General features: G+C 52.5%; 1 protein-coding gene; it reads right to left on the reverse strand.

Moving 5' to 3' along the window:
- Window positions 1–14,106: 14,106 nt before the first annotated feature.
- Window positions 14,107–16,032, reverse strand: CHC_T00002706001 (hypothetical protein). XM_005713772.1 is given in 3 exon segments: window positions 14,107–15,241; window positions 15,242–15,484; window positions 15,485–16,032. 1 exon segment carries the CDS (start codon window positions 15,482–15,484, stop codon window positions 15,242–15,244), a length of 243 nt encoding a protein of 80 aa, XP_005713829.1. The 5' UTR covers window positions 15,485–16,032; the 3' UTR covers window positions 14,107–15,241.
- Window positions 16,033–19,453: the final 3,421 nt, after the last annotated feature.

Raw genomic sequence — 19,453 nt, forward strand, 5'->3', positions numbered from 1 at the left:
GGGCCCGCTTGCTCACAGTTATTCCTACTGGTGAGGTTCAGCCAGTTCAAGCGCATTCACAGCGACGCAGCAAGTGTTTAATGCCGTGTGTGAAGGGAATGTAGTCTATCGTGTATGCTTACGAATCCCTACTGAAGATGATGCGGACAAGTGCCGCTGGTCATCGGACAAGACCCCATGCACATGCAGCGTTCCAAGCCGGGACCGCATGCCGTGCGGTCACATGCTCGCAGTTGCGTTCAGCATGAGCGTATCATCCATGTACCTCGTGCCGAATGACTTGACTTCTGCGCGTCTGCGTACGCAGTTCCCGGACACAGAACTAGCCGTTGTGCCGACCCTGGCCGATGTATTGGCATACTCGACCGCTAGGAACAACGCATTGCATGTTCCTGTCTCCGCGCCGCCAAAGCGCGGACGACCTAACATCAAGCGCAAGCGGTAGGCAGTCGACAAGGTGGCAAAGCGCATTCGCACAAACGCAGGGAATTAAAACACTTCTGCATACCCTTGTTCATGAACGGGAGACCATGAATCTACCGACAAGGAAACGGATAAGTAATAAGTGCCCGATAGGATGTCTTAGTAAAGCCTGCATGTTCTCTGATATGCTTTCGTACCTTCCTCATTGACTTACTGCAGGTTTATGTTCAACGCTTGCTTGTTCTTTCATGTAATCTGCAAGCATACGTGCGAACGGACCTCGGCTGTCGTCATAGTAAGACGACAGCTGAGGTCCGTTCGCACGTCAGCTGTCGTCATAGTATGACGACAGCTGAGGTCAGTTCGCACGTATGTTGGCCAGTAGGCCTATCGCACATGAAGTACCACCGTGGTGTGACACCGAGCGGCCCGAGCGTTTTTAAACGCGCAAGCGGATTTTTCGGGCGACACACGCGGCGTACGACGCGTAGTGGCTTTCGTACTTAGAACGTGACGTGCGCGCGGTGAACTGTAGCTTTAGCACGCGCTAGCGTCGATGTTCCTCATCTAGACATTACCTTCCTTCAGCATCACGTTGTACGGGCCGCTCAGACGCATGCGGGACTCGTGGCACTCGGAGTGGAACTCCGCGAGCGACACAATCGGTACAGCGTCGAGCCACGAATTGTGCTCGCTGCTTCTGGCAAGCTTGCAGCACATGCAAATGCACCAGCGCCGACGCTGCCTTCGTAGTTCGTCACCGCAATGTATTTGTAAAGCACTCCGTTGTGCCCAGTGGGGGCCGCCGACGTGCAGCCGTGAGAGATAGCATGCAGGCAACATGAAAGTCTTGTCACTGCGTCACAGTTCGTCTGCCCGACAAATTGTCTGCGACGAGATTGACGGGCTCGCAGCACAAGTGCATGCCCTAGAGGCCCCTGAAGTCCACCGTGGCACTGGTGTACGAGTCGGTGAAGTTAACGGCGCAGCGCGGCGCCCGCTCGACTACGCAGGGCGGTGCGCGCTCAACGGCGCAGCTGGAAGGTGCAGCGCAACGCGTGCTCAGTGGAGTAGCTCGGTCGTGCAGCGCAACGCGCGCTACAGCCGCGTGTTGCTTTGCGAGACCGATAGCTCATCAGGCTGCAAAAACGTTGCATCTGGCATGGATTTGAATTGACTCACATGCATGACTCCCGTTTCACTTTCATTGGAACCAATGAAAACAACCCACTTGAATTTGTTTAGGTTTTCTGACTACAGTCTCCTCTTGTTTCATCGAAGGGATGACAATGGTCTCGCATATTCGCTTCTGCAGTATACATCATTTGCCATTTCATGTCAGGTATGTTCTCTCTCCGCCATTATACATTCTAAAACCACCTTTTTCCATTGCGAAGCATTGCCGCCTGCATTGCCATTACTATGGGAGCACCAGCACCGTCCTGCCATACTTTTATATGTCCACTTTTCACCACTCGTAGATCAACTGCGGCAACAATGTCGTATTGTAGTAACTCGTAACACCAAACTGCAGTTAAATCTCACTGTTTACGCTGATGTCCATTTACGTGGTCATTATGACGGCCATGTCCAGAAATTCCGTTAAAATTAATGAGTAAAATAATAACGTGAAACAATTTTCACTTGTCACCCCCCCACTTTGTCATACCCCTCAATTTCTTTTCTTTTCACTCCCTCACGGGCAGCCGATTATTGCACTACACTCTACTACCCTCTCGATTGCAAAGGTTCTGAAAGTGAATCTGTATGGTGGCCCGCCACAGTTGAGAAGCTTACTTTTACACATGATAGCAAGGGTCGGAACCTATCAGCCTCTATAAGGTTCTTTCCCTTGCATGGCTTTCGTTCTTCCGCCTTTCTCCTGACGCCTCTCTATCAGAATCAGACTCTCAGTCACAGCGAAATGAAGAACTTTATGAGGCCGAAGAGCAAACGAAAGACGAAGATTACAACCCATATGTTCGCCGTAAGAGTATGGGGAAACGGAAGAAGCCAGAAGTACCGTAGGATCCTTTTGATGGAATACAGGATGCTGTGCAAGAAAGAAGACAGTATGAAGATTTAGAGCGAACTGTTTAACAGGGTCGAAGCATCATTAAGGAGCACGGTGCAGCGCTTTTTCGTCTACAATCTGAACGGACCATATCCAGTTTACAAGATGGGAGGGGGAATCTGTTCCCACTGGATTTCTTACGGTCACGACTTGCGCCGTTCGTAGAGAAGCCTCCGTTAGTTCTCTCTCGATTTGCTGCTGGAGAACTACGCGAAGGCTTTCAGTTTTTCTCCCAAGAGCATTTCAAACAAAGCTCCGATTGCACCTGGTCTCAGTTTGATCATGTACTTGACTACGTGCACAGGAATCCAGGGGATAGAGCAATGATCCATCCTTATTATGAGATTGTTAAGGCTAATTCGCAAGCATAAGTTCCGATCTTGTTCTCATCATTCGAGTCCCTGGCAAGTACCGTTGCCCCAGTATCTTCTGCTTTGCTTAGAAGAGTCGTCCTCAAAGAAAAACTGGAACGTGGCACGGGATCACTAAACGGACTTCGCATTCTAGGATGTTTAGTGCAAAGTGAGAAGGATCCTTGGGTTCGTATGTACCTCACAGTGGGTAAGGGATTGCCGCAGGCAGAGGAAGATAGAGACTTTCTTGTCTTAACAAGGAAAACACGTCGTGGAGTGGCTTGGAGAATATATTTAAGGAGTCTCTAGTCCTGATGAATGCCAAACCGTACGAGCTCCTAAGCATGACAGAAGCCGTACTCACTACCGACGAATTTGAAAAAATGCAGGAACGGTTCTCGTTTTGTATCGCATGGAAGCGCGAATCAAACCTTGATCTAAAGGTTACTGACTGCAGCCCCCAAGCGGGTCGAAGTGCTTGGGGCACTGGAGGCGACAATTCTTTACGTCCTAGTCAGGGATGAGATACATTGCAAGGAAGTTGCTAGTCTCTGTTCCAACGTCACCTTCGAAGTTGATTTGTGATCACGCATTGAAACATTCTCTTCAAACCCCATTCAATATCATGTACTCCAGAGACATTTATTACAACTCCCTGTACTTTAAGAGGCCTGCAATTTTGTGACGTATTTCATAAAAGTGTAGTTCCCTAATCTTTACCCTCACAGAGACATTCTTACACTACAACAATTCACGGTATGTATATGTCTTTACTCACTTAAATGATACCTTTAGCAGGGCAACTATCTCTTCATCCATTTTCTCGCTTTTTGCATCTTCTTCGGCTCCGATGGAGAGATCGCTCCCATACTCATCTCCTTCATCCTCATTTGCCCTTTCATTCAAGCTCATTATGTTGTAATCTTCTGTCGTCAAACGAAGCACTTCGGAGTACAGAAGGTTCTGACGACTCTTCGCGGTAGCAAGGACTAGATCTAGAGCGAAAGTTTCAATGCTCCTGTCGGCGAAGTCCGCCTGATATTCATCAGATAAGATTCTTGAGTTGTTGCGATGCAAAGTTACCATATCTCTGAACAAACAGGCTATTACATATACTACCGTCATAGAGCGAATGTAAGGCCAAGAAGTCATCAGGCTTCAAACTGTAAACGAATCGTTGGCGGTACAAAAGTGCCACCAACAGAAAGTTCACATTCCGACGTAGAGTCTTGTTCTCCCCGCTCCCAACTAATGGCTTTTCCTGAAACACTTCAACCTCATACTCCACCTTTATCGACAAGTCTTCTCGGCGTGCATCGAGAAGCTCGCGCCACTTCTTCATGTTCTCAGAACATGTCGCTTCTTCCACTCCGGATTTTCAAACCTCGGCGAGGGGCACTTCACCGAATTTGAAAGGCAACGGACTGCTCACAAGGCTGGAGAGGAATGCAGGTGATACCTCGCCGTACCATGAAACCACATCTCGATGAAGAACTCGTTCCTCACAAACGCCCTTGACTTGTTCATATGCTGCACGTTTCGCTGGTTCACCATCTTCACAATCTCTTCTCCAAGTGTCTGTCTTTCCACTGCCTCCTCAGACATCGCTCCTGTTGCTCCCTCTAACCCTCGACTCACTGGCGCGCCCCTACCCTTGGACGTTGACATGTCACCCTTCGAAAGGACATAATTTATGAGGCTCTTCCTCACAAAACCTTTTCGCAGCCACTTCGGGCGAGGGACACAATCGAACTCGTTTGCGGGGAGGAGTCTCGGCGACGACCTCATCATCCTCTTCTTCAACCGCTGCCATTTTACGCGGGGATGTTCTTCGGGGAACATCGGCACCCTCTTATCAACCCCTCTTACGCGACGGTACACTGTCGTGAGTTGGCGACTGAACGAGTGATGCAGTATCCTCTCCATCGCAATCTTCGCTGTCAAGGCACCGACTACCGGAACCCCTTGGGCGAATGACCATTGCACCGGGGCTACGTTTGCCAAAGCCTTTCGGGTCCCCTTTTGATGCATGCTCGGCGTCGGGTGTCTTCTTGCGCTTCGCCTTCGCGCGGCCTCTGTAAGCGCCCGCTCGTCTATTCATCGCTACAGAACGCAGGCAAAGATGTTCAAGTAGGAAGGGTTGGGAAGTGGAGGAATGAGTTAAAAAGAAGGATGGATAGGAGGATGAAGTGAAAAGGAGTGGAAGAAAAAATAACGTGCTCTTGAAAAGCTGGGCTAATAAACAGCGTGGAGAGTGGCTAGCGCAGAGGTGCGGAGATCCAGTGAATGTATATCGACGCCCAGGCGAGACGTATAGATGTATACGAGTTTAGAAACATCATGCAATGAATATGCGGGTGATACTACCAGCACGTGCTATGATTTTATGTCCCAGTGCGTGTTTACCGTGGCCCGTAAACGTATGGCCTGAGCGCCAGAAAATATAGCTGTTACGACCGGGCAGAATTTCCGAGGTAAACGTACCGCCCACGAACATAGACCCGGGCTGCGTATGATATTGCTCAGCAACATTTGGCTGGGCAGGGCTTTTGAGCTCATAGTATCGCCCAAAGGCATATATCTATCGCCAATTTGACGCAATACTGGGGCAGCACCGGACGTCTCCAGACCAATCATGCGGGAGGCAATTTCTGCCAAAAAATCTATCCCGAACAGGTCATGGTGGGCGCCCACCGTGCACCAAATGGAGTGCCGCATTTTTTGGTGAAAAAATCGCCCAGAAATTGATTTTACCAGATTTTGACCTTCCTGTGCTGAGCGCGCGCTCATCTGCTTCATCAAAAATCTGACGCAGATGACATTTTTCTGGTGTGATCCTCGTGGTGACAGAGGGAACACGAATATGAACGACGGTATTTAGCATTTAGTCCCCTCTCGTGCCACTCCTACCGTCGTTTTCTGGAATTTTCACTGGGCGGCCTCGAGGTGGTGGGAAAGCCTTTGAAACTTGTAAGTTGTCCCCTGGATTTACATCACGCTTTGCCTGACATAGTATATCGTCCAAGTCTGCTTGGTGAGACGAGCTAGAAAGGACGCCATCATACAACCACGGCCAAGCTCTCGTTAGATGACGGCGCGCAATGAATTTGTGGATATTGTTGACCCATGTTTCTCCCACAAAACACCACGTAAACACGGGTAACCAGTGCCATCTTGGAAATAGCCACAGAATACGGGTAATTTCTATGGAGCTGCAGATAACACAATTTGTCTCTTGACAGATCCGTCAGAATGGCCTTGATAGTCGCCTCTATCTCGTTTGTACCGTGGCTAAACAGTACGGAGCTCTGGTTGATTCGTGACCATTAAATCAAATTTGCAATGTGCTTTTCCACGTTCGGATGAAAACGTTTAGAGCAGTGGATTGGCGCCGCTTGGCGCTTTAAGAATCCAGCTCTTTGCAGTAAAAATGCTTTCATTAGCGTTCTTTGCGGATCCACTGCGCGAATACGATTGCGCAGCGATGCATCCATATCGCTCTCCACACCTTGAGATGTAACGAACGGGTCTTGAAAAGAAGAATAAGAACTGTATAGTTGAGAAGGAGAGAAACGATCCAAGTATTCCTCTTGAGGAGGGCTGTACTGGTTTCGAATTGCATTGACAGCTGCAGTTGTTGGTGCACGTACCGACCAGTAGGGTAATGAAAACCCATTGCTTTTCTGCCCCTACCTTTGGCCGCGTACTATTTTCACATGCAATGGATCTAAAAAATTTTAGCATTGGCGAATACATTGTAGGCCTTGTCAATTACCTTTTCATAGTCGAAGATGATGTATAGGCGGAAGTACAAAATTGACTGCGTATCGTTCCCTGACCATTTGAAGATGGTAAATCCTGCCCGCCGCACTCATAACCAGGACCTGCAAACTTTTTTAGTTTTCACAACCTGGTACTTCGTTCCCAGTCAAACAAAAATTTGGAGAGGCATGTTTTGCGACAGACTTTGACAGAAACTTTCTCCAAAGCTTGCAGAATTGTAACCCTACTCTGTACGCCTGTACATGCAGTATCCGCTCTAATTAGCTGTTCGCATTCCCATCGAAGGCTTAGAGCCATACAGATCTGTGGTACAATCTCCACACACCATTCTGGTTTCCAAGTCAAATCACCAGCTCATTCAGCTCGAAGCGCTGCGCTTGCTCGTTTCATGGCCCTCTGTTTTGAAGCCGTTTCCTGGTCTTCTGGTTTTTGTTTGGGATCGAGTTGTGTACAACGACTTCCCGGTGCTTCATTCATTCCTTCGGATGAGTCCTCATCAACATCGCAATTTATACTTTCATCCAAAACGTAGTTTGAAACACAATATTTCTTGTCAAGATTTTCTGCCTCCAAATTGTCATGTTCTCCTTCGTCTCTCTCACAACGCTGGTCAACATTCCCATCATCGAGCATTCTGCTCCACCAATGTTCTCCATCAGAACATCTGTCATCTTCTCTAGTATGTTCACTGTCCAAGTCGTTGCTCTCACTGGTAGTCTCAGTTTTCTCGCTTTGACTTTGCGCCGTTTCTGCTGCACGCTCGCGTCGAAAATTCTCTGCATGTCGACGCATTGCCGTAAGCTCAGCGTCTTCACCATCATGTTTTGATGAAGTGACAGGGGGTGTTGTTTGGCGCCTGTATGTCTGTATCATTCGTCTGTCGCTCCATACGATCTTTTAGACGACGTGCTAAGGACGCAGACTCGTTGCGAAGTATGTTTTCTTTCTCTGTTACTTCTGTAATAAAACGAAGTGTGCATGAAAATGTAAACGGTTTCTGATCTTTGCTATTGCCACGAAGTAGAGCACAAGAAACCTCCGACTTGATTGGTTCCATTGCACAAGACAAAGTGCGCATACTTCGCTCTGCGCAGCGTTTTTCGTCTCTGCAGCGATCATGGTGTACTATAATTGCGAAACGCTTGTACATCTTCCGAATGATAGGTATGGGTTCAGTGTCGGCTTGAGACAGAATAATTCTAACAACGGACCTCAACCACCCTAAAGTGACGAAGGGCGTGTTTTGCGGTGATCGGGAAATTCTATCAGAAATAGAGCTGGGGCTGTCTCTAGATAGCGGTGCAGGAATAGGGTCACAACACGGGAGTGAGTGGGTTTTGAGAGGTGACATTGCACAGCGCTAGTACTAGTGTCTACGTAGACAGTAGGGGATGGTGGAAAATTTTGCTAGTGAATTTAGTTAATCATTCTACACGCACTCAAAAAATACCTGTGTCTAGCAATACTAAACGCAGTGTCTGTCTGTGTGTTTGTGTATATCTGTTCATGCCCTCCCGCGCGTGCTGCCTTTGCCTCACGGGGGCGCTGCGGCGATAAGTGTAAAGAAATTACTGTGCGGACGGGGGGGCATGGTCGACCACGAATGCGGAACTACCGTCCACTCATAGAAATATAAACCCTCTTCGCTTCGCGTTTGCTCCCATCTCGGCGCACACCGTCTACGCGCGAAACCGGTAAGTTACTAACTGTCCTCTTTGTTCCAGTCGGCTTCCCGCCCGCGGTGTTAGAGCGCACGCACACGCTTACTCACATTAAACACTGTGTGCCCCTTTTCGCATTGTCGAGCGAAGAGGAAGGAGAAGAACTGCACGCCGCGCGCCGGGCCGCCATTTCCATCCGCCTGGATTTTGCCTACTGTTTCCCTTCTGCTAAGTGCTCTCGCGAATGGCCCAGCTGGCTGACATGCAACTAGATCTTTGACGACTGCTTGCTACGACTCACAGCGATCTACAACGGATCCTTAGCCGTCGCGAAAACCCTAGGTGTGCTTACAGGAGTACCACGAGTGCACCAACCAGAGCAGAAATGGCGGGACCAGCGGATGAAGACGTGGCAGCAGCAAGAGTGCAGCGAGGAAACGCGCGTACAAGTACATGAAGAGCGAAAGAGTCTGAATCTGACGCCCAAGCCCGTCGTGAGGCATTTCGAACCCATGAATGAATCCGGAAGGGGCAACAAACCGAATTTAAGATTCAAGCTCGTGGCCAAACTGCCCGAATCGTATTGCAGCACGAAGAGCAGCAGAGACTTCTAAGCAGCGCGAAGAGCATCTGAGCAGATGCAGGGAGAGAGCCCGGGCGCGTAGAGCCCATCACAAGCGGACGGAGGATCCTGGCGAGTCTCCAAAGGTCTAAACAGCAACGGAACACGCCAACGCCTCGAATTGAGCATCTATGCGACACATGCGACAGGCTGAGAGCACTTCTGATCCCGTAACGCGATTGGAGGCGTCTCGTTTCTGTAGTAGAACGTGCCGCGCTCGACCGGCTTCGGGTAGCGGGAGCTGCGACACGTCGTACTGTAGTTCAAGGCGTGCGAGACGCGACGAGTGCCGTGCACACGCGTAGTAAGAACCACAAAACAAGACGGAAAAGAGTTCGGCAGCTGGTTGGTAGAGGTTTTGGTAGAACTGTGTGGGTTCGACACAACGATGCCACGAAAGGCAGATCGACGTCCTCGACGTGGTAACTCGACGCCGTGCGGAGGCGACGCCGTCACGGAGGACGAATCCGGGCGCTATGCGGAGCGCTCATCGTGCGTTACCTCTGCGGTGGAGTACTTTTCGTTGTACTCGATGTACAAAAAGGGAAGACGAAAACGTAGTCAGGCGAAAGACTTAGGCACAAAACCAAGGGACAAAGGGGTCGGCCCTCGAGATAATGCCACTGCGTTGATCGATGATCCCCTCGAGTCCTTCCCCTTCCCTACTTTATTATATCTACTACTGTAGTCCCCGTTCTTCCAGTGCCAGACTGTAACGGTACGACTACACGTCGGACAGTAACGGTCCTGCACTTGGGCGCCAGCGAGGTACGCCGGTATCATACATTAGACGGTATGATTCGAGTACAGCACGTACACGGACGCGAATTGCGCTGCCCAACTTACCGGGCGATAAGGTAATTACCTTTCGAATTGGGAATTAACCAATGCGGTCCTTGTCATACACCAATGGGTGTTCGAGTACAGTATGTACATTAGTAGACACTTGGCGATATACCACATGGCCCCCTCCTCGCCGTGAGCGTCCCGCTCAAATTTTGCAAAAAATATTTTCTGAAAAATTACACACGGCGCGTGCGCTAGGGACTCATGTGTCCCACTTCAAAATTTGCGCAAAAATTAAGCAGGACAAATCAGCTGCGGACACGTGTGTCCTCGTTTGGCCACCTATTTTGCCAAGCGTGCATCTCGCCGTCGGAGTTCGAATATGTTGACAGCGCAGCATCTGGTGCGCCTGCGCGCAGCGAAGGGGTAGACGATCGGTCCGTCTCGTTTCAGTTTGTCGTCCCACGACTCGTTCTCCATTTCTCAGTTCGATTCGATCACACTCTGTTTTTCTTCTGCATAAGGTAAGCCGTGCAAGCTTCTTTTCGTTTTCCGTACCGCGGGCGTCACCGGTTGCTCCGCGCAGTCGTTCTGACTTAACAGATCGTGTTTTTCGGCGTCTTTTTTGTGACGCAGACGTATCCGGCGGGATCCCGCCTCGCTTGCGATGTCTCCGAACGACAACGTTGTGCCAAAGCTTGCGCCATCGCTCTCGGACAGGCCGTCTGTTCCTGTTTCGAGTGCCCCGCCTACGCTTGGGCTCGCGTCGGAAGGACCGCCTGCCGTCGTCACCACCGAGGTTCCTTCCGTCTCGTCGGGACTCCCCGTCATTACAGTGCCATCAGGGCCTGTTCGTATTTCCCCAGATTTTTCAGGAGGCGATCCTGTCGTTTGTTCGTCGGGGAACATCGTGGACAAGCAAGGTCCTCCCGCCGTGGGCTCTTCATCGGCGTCAGGCCCATCGGGGGTCTGTGATCAGGCATCCGACGTGCCGTTCGGCGTTGCGAGCCTGAAGCCGAAGCGCCAGTCTGCTCTGGAGGAGTCTGGAAACGTGAACGTCACCAAGCCAAGTGGCCTTATGACGTTGCTCCGTTACGAGTGGTACTGTGCCACGCCAAGTTATTCAGTATTCGGAAGCTGTCTTGTCCCGGGATATCCGTACAGAGAATCCCCCCGAGCGAGGGCGTCTTGCGGATCGGTTCTGCAACGTCGCTGCTTGGCCGTGCCGATACTTCCGCTCAATCCCTACCGAGAGCAGGATTGACGTACGAATGGGAGGAGTTCCCTCTTGTAGACGTGATACTCGAAGATGTCCTTTCCGTGGACAGTCCCCGTCCTGACCTCCGTCGGTTCCAGAAAATGGCGGGAGGTGGGACATCGTCGTCCATCGTTACGTCCTGGGAAGAATATTTTCGGCAGGGACCCGCGTTTCAGGTGCCTTTGGAATTTCCGTGTGACCGCTCGTTTGTAATTTCTTACTCCGAAGTGGAGTACGTTGACCGAGCCGCTCGGTTACTTTTCGGGACTGTCGACCCGTCGGATACAGAGATGCCGCTTCCTTTGGTCAAGCCTCTGTATAGGTACCCAGTTCCGGGCTCAGAAGGTCTTCGTCCGGTGGTAACGAAAGCCACCGCGGGCTTAATGCGCCGCACTGGCCGCTTGTTGTGGCCATCCGACTGGCTCGTTCATCGCTGGAGCGGATCGCATGAGTCTGGAGTGACTCTGTCGTCGGAGTTGGCGATTGGTCTTACCAAGATAGACTTTGCGGAGCTCCCTCCGGTCGTTTGGCAGTCCATGCCACCGGCAGGGGTGCCCGTACTCTGTCCCTTCGTTTTAAGGTACTTGGGCTATGCCGCGAGCGACCGCCGGCACCCGTATCTTTCTCGCCTCGAGCGAGTCGTAACCTTCGAGTGGTCCGTTAACGTTGCATTTGCGATCATGCAGCAAGCTCTCTGTGAGCGTCGAGCCTTCCTCGTCTCAGACGGCGTACTTAATGCACTCCATTCGGTCGTGGCAGGCGCCTCGTCTGGCAGCCCCGCTCGTTGGTCGTGGCACTCCACGAATGTGGTCGTTCTCAGAAGCCCTGGGACTTATGGAACGCGTCCGTAGTGCACCAGAAGCACTTTTCGTCGTATGGGAGGATTTTTCGACCGGTATCGAATCGTCGTACGTGTACTATCACGCTGCGTCGTACTCCTTCCGTCGAGAGTACAGAAACAACCCAAGCTCAGGACGTCAAGGGCGTTTGGGACTGGATCACAAGAGGGACTACAGTCACGTTGCTGGAGAAGTTGCTTCTCTCCCAGCACCGTCTGGGGCATCTCTAGATCCTCCAGTCGTTGACGCAAGGGCCATCGTCGAGTCTGATATTACCAGGGACGACCTGGTTCGTTTGCCCAAAGCGGTCGAAGCGTTAGGCCAAAGGGCCTACGAGTCTTGGAATGTCGGCTCGATGATCGAGACGTTAGCTCGCTGGTACCTTGTTCGTACAGCAGAGCTTCGTGAGATGAAGTGGGACCTTCGTGGTGCCCTTTCCGAGGCCACCCTAGTAGACAAAACATCAGTTGTCGGACAGGTAGTGGACAGGGGTGGTCCCATGTGGACAACTATTGGCCACGTGTTGGCAGCTAACAGCACTTGGAAATTTAGTGGACACCTAGTATCATCTAATTGACCGCATCTGGACGTTTGCGTGAAGAGGTGCAACTACAGTTCATGATAAAGCCAGTTCCTTGACGACTAGCGGACAACATTTTCCCAAGTTGTGCAGTTCCCGTGGGGGACGACGACGGTGGCAGGGGGCAGAGAAAGGGGGGTGGCGAGGGTGCCGGGAGGAAAGGTGATCGAGCAGCACTTGGGAGATAATTTATGTGGGGGAGCGGAAGTTTATGGTAAAATTAAAGTTACCGGGCGGTGACGCGGTGCAGTACGGTACCGGGGTCATGTGCGCGTGACGGCATGAAGCTAACGTGCCACTTCTTCGTCGCGTCGACGCGTCTGTACAAGGCAGGCGCGGGGGGAGGGGGGAGGGTCTCAGCAGACGGCGAACGCGACGGGCTCCTGCATGATGTGAGCTTACTCGTCGTCCTTGCGCGCGGCGTCGCGGCACACGAGCAGCTCGCACAGTGGTTCGTCCGGCGTCCGCAGCGCGTCGGACAGTGGCGACTGCTGCCCCCGGTCCCGCTGGTGCATGTCGGACCCGGTGTCCACCAGGAACCGCGCCATGTCCGTCGTCTGCGTGCCACCGCAAAGTGCAGCGCCGTGCGCCCGTCCGCGTTCGCAAAGTTCTTTGCGCGGAGCAACCCAGCGCGCAACGCCGGTCAGCAATCTTTCTCTCTCTCGCTCTCGCTCTCTCGCGCGCTCGCAGGGGGAGTCACTTACCGTTGGCGCAGAACGTGTGCACGAGCTGCTGCGCGGCGCGGACGGAGCCGACTGCGGCGACGGTGAGAAAGTCTCTGCCGAGGGCGTAAGCGGAGTCGAGGTGGGCGGGCTGCACAGCCGCAGGGATTTGAGCGGCGACCTTTGCGAGGACGCGGAGGGTGTTGATGCGTCTGTGTCTGAGCGCGTCTGCGACACATGTGGCGCCGAAGCGGTCGCGGGGCGCGCGTGCAATGGGGGCGCGGCCGTCCGTGCACGCCAGGCGCAGCGGCGTGCCGCTGTCGTAGTCACAGTAGTTAGCGAGCGCGGCGCGCGCGGGCGGGGCGTGCTGCCGCACCAGCGCGCGCACCAGCGCCCAGTCATCCTGCGCGATCGCGCACATCAGCTGGATGCCCTGCGCGCGGGGCGGCGCGTCGGCGGGCTGCGGGGATGAAAAGGTTGAGGGTTGAGGGTTGGGGGAAGGGGCGCGAAGGCGGCGGCGGTGAGCGTGGAGGGCAAAAGACTAAGTGGAGTTTGGTGGTGTTGAAACCACTCCGGCACACACATCTGACATCAGAAGGAGACGCAACGCGCTTTGCGACGCGCCACGTATGCGTAGGGTTTCCAACTGACGTCCTCCAGTGAATTTTCTCAAAATTTTCGACGCTGTACACACGTGTTCCTAGACGTTTGTCTAGGTGTAAGCAAGAAAAAAGGGGACGGCTCGTTACACGTGTTCACTTTTCTGTAAAGTACACGTATTCACTTCTCTTTATGAAGGGAACGGGGTGGTGCTGAACTTTTCTGTAATAATAATAATTAAATTAATAATTAATAATAATAAAGTAGTATGTAAAGTAGTAAAGTACACGTGTTCACTTCTCTTTATGAGGGGAACGGGGTGGTGCTGTCCGCACGGCTGTTCGCAGAGGTGTACCCTTGAACTGTGAAGAGTAGCGTCCCTTGCCATCTTGTTCAGTACGAACATTACCCAAAAGTCTGCGATCGCCTTGTACAAACGCAAACTCTCTCAACGCGCTCTACGACAACGAGCACAAAAGATTTTATTGGAAAATATCACAAGGGCGACGGAAAGGGCATGCAAGATTGCTCCCAGGATTGGAACACATGTTCCGCAGCGAACAGCCTATCTACGAGTCGTCCAGGGCACGCTGTGAAAGGGATTCGGTCAATGAGGTGCAACTTCTCACCTTTGATATGAGCAATCGATACGTTTTGCTTGTGGCAAACGGTCTTAAAAGAATAGAGGCTTCCGGGATTTCTTTCTGACACGGTAGATGTCACCCCGATACATGATGTGTGCAGCGCTGCTAAGACAGTCATTGGTATAGAATTTCCGTTCATTGTTCTTCGAGATTCTTACTTGGAGGAGTGGTCCGTTAAACCCGATGATTGTTCAGACTCGGGAAGCCGCGGTATTCTCGTTGTTGGGTGCCATGAGAAATCTGAACGAGTGCCTTCTGGATGTAGTTGGGTGGCCATCACCGATAATCACGGAGCGGTGTCGTCCATGTCTCGCACTCGGAGAAAGGAGCGGAGCAAGCTATTCGACGAGAACTGGAACAGGCCGCAGCCAACGTTTCGCCGCCTCGACGGGTGCCTTGGGCCTCTGTCGAATGGCACCATGAAACGCTTCGAAAAGTGCGCGAAATATTGCGTGGACGCAATTGGCATCTGATAGGGTATCTGGTTCAGATCCGTACGTCATACAGAGGAGCCGTGCTAAATATCAAGACGAATGAGAGTGATTACTACCTAAAATGCAGCCCATCCACGTCGAAAGATGCTGGAGTGCCGTCAATAATGTCAAGCGTTGCTCCTGATCTTGTCGCCAAGCCGTTGTTTGCAGACGTGGAAAGTCGTCAAATGATCCTTGCCGACCACGGTGAGGAGACTGGCATGTGTATATTGGAACTTGAAGGGCGTAAGCAGGTGGTGAGAGATACGGTGCGTCTGCACCGCGCAAGCAGGAATGTGTTGCCCGATTTGTTGCAGACCGGGCTACCATGTTATTCACCGCTGTGGATGCGTGAGAACTTGACCTCATTTTTTCAGTCTAAGGAGCTTTTGTCTGTGCGTGAAACGAAACCAAGCCAGAAGCTGTCCAACACCAAGGTCAAGCTGCAAGAAGACCTGACGGAACTAATTTGATGGGAAATGCCTAATTGTTTGATACAAAATGACCAGTTAGAAGGGAACCTAACCAGGAAGAGTGCCGATGAGGGTCTAGGGTTCCGGTTTTTTGATTTTGACAGCTCTTTCGCAAGCTATCCTTTGTTTGATGTGCACTGGTGCAACTGAGAATTGTCGGAGGTCTATGCACAGAAAATGGACATAGCTGACATTGATGGGTTGTACAGCTTAACCGCGAAAGTCGATGATCGTTCAGATCTCGTGCGGGCATATAGATACTTGGACATGGCTAGTGTCTAGACGACAAGCAATTTGACCCCATATGAGGCCAGCTTTTTTTTTGCAAAAATATATAAATTAAATCGAAACTTTAAAACATTCAGTTTGGACACCATTTCTTTAACGAATACGCGCTCGGCAATAACATCTTGCAAAACATTGGGATGGCGGTTGTCAATGCACAGAGAGACTAAGAATCTAATGAAGTATCAATGATGAGTTGTCTTTTTAAACAGGCGTTTTGGTTTCGAAGATATCAACATAAAACGTTTTGAGGTTGGTCAAAAAAGGCTCCTTTTTGGGCATTTTAAAAATGGCTGGAGAAGACGTGCAGATCTCACCAAACTCCACCCTTCTACAACGCAGAAGTCAACTGCCGTGTCGAGAGTATCTTTTTTCCATCTTGTTGAGCTAGCACAAGTCGAGAAAAATAAGTTGAAAAGTGACCTCATATGAGGTCATTTGTCACCTAGACAGTAGGGAAGCGGAAGACGGTGCACCGCAGGAAGACGCCCTTCACTGGCTGGAGAAAAGTTTTCGGGTAAGAAGGAGGAGAGAGAGGTCTTCAACGCTCTACATCTGCGTTCCCGACCCGCAAGACCCGTTTTAAGAGTCCCGGCCCCAAGCCAATGCCCGCGCCTCCATTGGTCGATGTTTCCCCTCGAATTAGAGCCCGCCGATCGCACCGCGCCTGTCCAGCAATGCCGGCAGTGCCGCCCACTCTCCCCATCCTCTCCCGCCCGGCACCTCCCCGCCGCATTCCCCGACCCGCTCCCTCCCGTCCGCCATGCTGCGCGCGCCGTCCGTCGCGAAGATCCCGCGCCTCGCGCCCGCCCGCCGCGCTCGCCCTGCCGCCGCCGCTGCCGGCCATTACGGCGCTCGCCGCGCTGTCGCTGCTCATCTACACCGCGGCGCGCCCGCTGCTCGCCCACGCGGCGAGCCTGTACCTCGGCGCGGGCGTGCGCGTGGGCGCCCTGCGCATCTCCCCGTTCCGCTGGGCCGTCGCGCTCACGCACGTCTGCCTGCACGAACTGCGCGGCGGCCCGCTGCTCGCGCGCGCGCCGAAGCCCGCGTCCGACGCGGACAAGGCCCGCCCCCCTGCCGCCTGCTCTACGTCGCCCTCACAAACCCCTTCGTCGTCACCCTCTTCGACACGTACGACTTCTCGCAGAGCAACTGGACCCTCTTCCTTGCCCGCTTCTCCGCGCGCGAGGGGACCGGCGCGCCGCCCGCGCCCGCGCCGCCCGCGCCGCCTGCGCCGCCCGCGCCGCCCAAGACGCCGCCTGCCCCGCCGGTGACGGACGTGCGCGTGTCGGTCGTCGACGCGACGCGCCTGTCGCTGCGGTCCGCGCTGCTGGCGGACGCGCGCCTGGTCGACGACGTGCTGCTGCCGGACGTGTCCGTGCGGTACGCGGAGCTGCGCGCGCAGGGCGGGCTTGCCGCCTTCGTCGAGACGCTCGCCGGCCGCGCCGTGCAGTCGGCACGCGTTTGCTCGTTCCCGCGCGAGTTCCGCGCGGGCGCCAGAAAGTACGCTCGCAGAGTCGTCACGGAGGGGCTGGTCAGGGGCATCCGCGTGGGAAGGGAGCGCGTCACGACCGTTAGGAAGGGCGTCGGGAGAGTCGAAGAGTTCGTCTTTGTGTCGACCACCATCCATCGAGAGAACGTAACCATGGCGATAAATGATATGTGGAGGAACAATGGACAACTATTGACAACAGAGCTGGTCCTTATCATTGGGAAAACACTCACTAGTTCATTCTTCTTCAATTAGATCATTAATAGGCTTCGACGAAACGAGCACTCAGGGAGGGTCTTAACTTGCCCGAGTTTGCCCGGGTTTGCTTGCCCCGAGCCATGATTTGCACTACTATTGGCTACTGGGCGTTAATATATGATTTGAAACTAAGTACGACCCTACACTGCAAGCTCAAGTTATGTCAGTGTGTAATGACAAATGTCAATCATATATTGGCTACTTTTGTAAGTTTGTAACTTTCGAATTTGGACGCTGTGCTCCGGTGGACGCAGTGCTTGCCCCTTGCCGAAAACATCCTCAACTCCCACTTTGCAAAAATCTATGCACCTGCCATCTCGCAAAGGCAACCCAACTCTACGAAGCACCTCTCTGCCGACTACTTTCCTGAAAATGGCTTCCACACCTCAATGCCACGTGCGCCGTTCTCCGCGCCTCTGGCGCATCTCTCTGACTCCCACCATTCTTAAGACGGGGACCACCAACGCAAAGTCTCTCACTATTGCTTCCTCGTCTGCAGCGGACGTTTCTGACCAAATATTATCCCCCCCTCCATACGGTATGTACGACTGAATTCTTTGTCGTTAAAAATCCTGTTGGCTCTGACAAAAGTCCATCCCCGTCCGAGATCTAAGGGCTTTGTGAATTTTCGGGGTCGAGGATAGTTTGAAATAGCTTGGTGCAATGAAAGGAGGGAGAATAGAGCTGCGGTTGCGGTTAGTGCGGTCGTAGCAGTGATGATTCTATTGCCGTGCATTGCGTAGGAGTGATTAGATTGAGAAGAAAGGAGGGGAGGCGAACGGCGATACTGGGCAGTGGTTGTAGATCCGTTTTTTGACCAAACAGCGCCGGCGATAGATACGCTATCCCGCGGAGTAGTAAGGAGAGAAGTAGGGGGTGAGATCAATTATTTATCCCGGTGATCTGGGATCACCCGCAATGGCCACGTTCTGGGTCGGAAGCGAGCGACGCTGCAGCGTCTCGCGTCCATGTCGACGCGTCCCTGGGGCGAAGTTGTTTGACGCTGCAGCATGTCACGTCCCTGTCGATGCGTCCTCGGAGCGAATTTGTAGAACCCAGTGTCCTCCCCGTTGCGTTCTGGCAATTTATGGCGCTGTATGCCTCTGTAAGTCAGCACCGTCGCTCTGGGACACCTGTCCACTACTAACGTAAGGGAAAGGACACCTGTCCACTACTAACGAAAGGGGAAGGCGTGTACTTACATTAATAAATTAATAAATGACCGGCAAACTCGGGCAAGCAAAGCAAACCCGGGCAAGTTAAGACCCTCCCTCAGGCAGCGTCATAACATCACGAGCCTGTTTCACTGGGGCGGGCGTCGGTGCACCGTTGTCAAAGGATGATCTTGGCGTTGTTCTATGCGCCATGAGATGCGCTTACAAGGATCTACTTACTCTCTTCTCACGCGCTTCGAGAGACCGCTTTTTGGAGGGGCTTTGCGGGTGCGCGTCGGACGACCAGAGCGACCTGCGCGAACAGGAGTGGTGCTTACAATTTTTCCTTGCAGATTCGTTGCCATTGACATACCTGTTCGTGTTGCAGGCACATTCGTAACGGCATTGGAAAGCGACGGCGTACGGCGGAGGTTTCCAGAACGACCATCACCTCTTCCCGAAGGCCCTTGCCAATATGCACCTGTGTCTACATGTCCATTCTCTATGTCCGAAGCCCGCAGATTATCCAATTCAGCCTGAAGAGCGGCTATGCGACGCATACGCGACTCTATACCATTGCCACTTGCACTGACCGGTTCGTCTTCTCTCAAGATTGTCCTAGATGAAAATTCGGTATTCCTGTTTCGGTAGGGCTGATCTGTGCCTTCATCTTTAAAGCGAACTTGGCGTGTGCGAGCAAGACGAACTTCAACATTTGTTTGGATTTCATCTTCAGAATCGACAGGCAGACGCCCTTGCCCTGCCATTGCAGAATCCCACGGGGTACGTTCAGTCTCATTTTCAATCCCCAAAGTAGGGTTATTACGCCTCGCGCTCGTCTCCAGTCGATATCCGGGTCCGTTTCGATGGACAGGATCCATGTCGGGAACGACATTGACTGCAGGATGTTCAATCAATCCCCTCCTTCCCTCCATAACACGACCTGCATTTCCGTTTTCTTCATGAACAGGACCCGCAGAGCTCTGATCTGCTACCACCATATCTCCATTATTGATAGCTTCTCCCTCTGTAA

Source organism: Chondrus crispus, genomic scaffold (genome assembly GCF_000350225.1).
Source record: "Chondrus crispus Stackhouse genomic scaffold, scaffold_151, whole genome shotgun sequence".
Classification (NCBI taxonomy): Eukaryota; Rhodophyta; class Florideophyceae; order Gigartinales; family Gigartinaceae; genus Chondrus; species Chondrus crispus.